This window comes from Brachyhypopomus gauderio, chromosome 18 (genome assembly GCF_052324685.1).
Source record: "Brachyhypopomus gauderio isolate BG-103 chromosome 18, BGAUD_0.2, whole genome shotgun sequence".
In the NCBI taxonomy this organism is placed as follows: Eukaryota; Metazoa; Chordata; class Actinopteri; order Gymnotiformes; family Hypopomidae; genus Brachyhypopomus; species Brachyhypopomus gauderio.
Genome location: NC_135228.1, coordinates 6,584,344 through 6,586,843, shown reverse-complemented (window position 1 = coordinate 6,586,843; position 2,500 = coordinate 6,584,344). Strand labels below are relative to the sequence as shown.

At 47.0% G+C, this 2,500-nt stretch overlaps 1 protein-coding gene across 2 annotated transcripts in view; it reads right to left on the bottom strand.

The window, feature by feature from the left end:
- Positions 1-2,500, bottom strand: part of notch1a (notch receptor 1a) — a 27,700-nt gene that overhangs the window by 23,561 nt on the left and 1,639 nt on the right. For both annotated transcript variants that reach the window (XM_076979682.1, XM_076979683.1), the window contains exon 2: positions 2,200-2,272. In XM_076979682.1, coding sequence (XP_076835797.1) covers positions 2,200-2,272 — 73 coding nt within the window. The remainder of the gene's footprint in view (positions 1-2,199; positions 2,273-2,500) is intronic.

Sequence of the window (2,500 nt, the reverse complement as noted above, 5' to 3'; positions counted from 1 at the left end):
TTCTGTCTATCTCTGGTACGCTTTAAAGTACTACAATGTTCCACCACCAAGTGCAAACGCCCACCCACATACCCACACAATCTATGATGCTCCACATACTTCAAAAAGCACAGTAATATAGTGCATTGCTTTGTAACAGTCACATGTCTGGTGCAACAATACCTCAGCAAGGCTGTCTGTACCAACAAGACACCCCATGTACTCTCTCTCTCTCTCTCTCTCTCTCTCTCTCTCTCAATCACTAAGGGTTTCCTTCATGAAGTGAGATATTAAACTTATGATTACCATTCAAATTATGGTTTCATGTCCTGCTCAGGCTGAACACAATCGGCTCTTTTACGGGATCTCCACTTGTTAACAGGACCTAGATCTTCTCAACCTTTGTCCAAGCTTTTTATCAGCAAAAGGGAAAACGTGATCATTGTCATCAAAAATAGGAGCGGGCTAAACAACTTCCTTTCCCAGATGATTCTCATGCCACGAATCTCAACCAGAGGCACCACAACTAAAATAGCAGCGGGGGCTTCAAACCCAACCCCCCCTTCCCCCCTGTGGCCCTTACTAGGGGTTTGTGAGGGTCACTCAGACACAGTTTACAAGCAACAGGAAAAGGAATCCGAGGTAGGATGGAAAACTAGCATTTTGGGCCAAAGGATCTGGCCCAGAATGGCCCAGACCCTCAGAGGCACAGTCTCCTAAACCAATAAGCCAAAAATACTGGCAGCATTAAACCTACAGGGGGCGCCATGTCATGATGGCACTGGGTAGTAAACTGAGCAGCGATGCTGCTGTTCTTTATCAGTCTGCACACACACACACACACACACACACACACACACACACACACACACACACACATACACACACACACACACAACCGTCTGTAGGAAGTCAGCCATGCAGGAAAGGCGTCACTCCCAGAGAGGATATTTTTTGGAGAAAAATAACAGAAATATTAATTTCCTGTTTACATATAGACGCTTCAAGTGGGACCTGCTGTGTGCATTTGTACACACATTTGTGTGTGTTTATATGCTGATACCACAAGTGCAACCTACCGTGTCCGTTTGTGCTTCTGTGCACATACAGTACGTTCTAGGACTTCTCTAATACCTACAATCACCAGACATATAAGGATTTGAGCTCCTTTATTTACTGTTTGTTACTGAAACAAAGACTCATAGCAGGAAATGTATGAAAGAGAGAGGAGATACAGAGAGCAAGAGAGAGAGAGCAAGAGAGAGAGAGAGAGAGAGAGAGAGAGAGAGAGAGAGAGAGGGAGGAAAAGAGGAAGGGGTTATATGGGATGTTGCCAGCAGTCTCTCACACTTGTTTGCTTTCAAATCTTTGCACCCCTCCTTCCTAATCTTCTCCCCCACCCTATCAGGGTTCCACACACGCACACACACACACACACACACACACACACACACACACACACACACACACACACACACTCCACCCTATCAGGGTTCCACACACGCACACACACTCCATCTGAATGGTGTCCTGTTCCGAGGGCAGATGGCTGAAGGAGTAATGAGATTGGAGAAACTCATGAGAGCAACAGTGTGTGTGTGTGTGTGTGTGTGTGTGTGTGTGTGTGTGTGTGTGTGTGTGTGTGTGTGTGTGTGTGTGAAAGACTGGGAGAGAATACAAAAAAAGTTGGTTTAAAGTGTGTGAAAGTGCAAACAGAGAGGAAGGAAAGAAGACAGAAGAGAAGTGGATGAAATTAACTGTCGGAAAGACACATGAAAATGTGTGAGACGTTTCCTAAACATCACAGGTATGTCTGCCAAGTGAGTCTATTATGGGCTCCCACCTAGACGTGTGTGTGTGTGTGTGTGTGTGTGTGTGTGTGTGTGTGTGTGTGTGTGTGTGTGTGTGTGTGTGTGTGTGTGTGACAATAGCAGAGTAGGCCAGCTGTCGGACTGAATGTGCTGAATAGGCTTCAGGAGCCATTTGGGGGCAGAGGGGGTGGGCTGGGGGCGGGGCTAACGGTCCACAGGAGGAGCTTATCAAGTGCCTTTGGGAGAATATCTGTGGTTGCATGCACGTTCATGTACACACACACACACCACGTTGTGCTCTCCTGCTGCAGCGCTGGGCCTCCGGTGGCCGTCTGCACTGATTGGTGTGTTATGGTGTGGATGTCTGCACTGATTGGTTAAGGTGCTCGCTGTGAAAGGCGGGACTCACCTGCAGATTGCCTGTCCTGTCGTTGAGAGCTCACATGTTCCACCATTCTGACAGGGCTCCGAGCATCTGAGACCTGCACACACACACACACACACACACACATAGAGAGCATCACTTACAAGCTTAAAAGTTCGTAGGCAAAAAGTGACTTTTATACGTTCATACTTTTTCATTCAGAACCACATGCATCTTTTTTGGCCTTTCTATAAAAGATGAAAGACTGTCTTTGATGGACAAGTTAGGGGGTGTGTGCGCGCATGTGCGTGTGAGATCCTCCTTATTCATCCACACACCGCTCAGT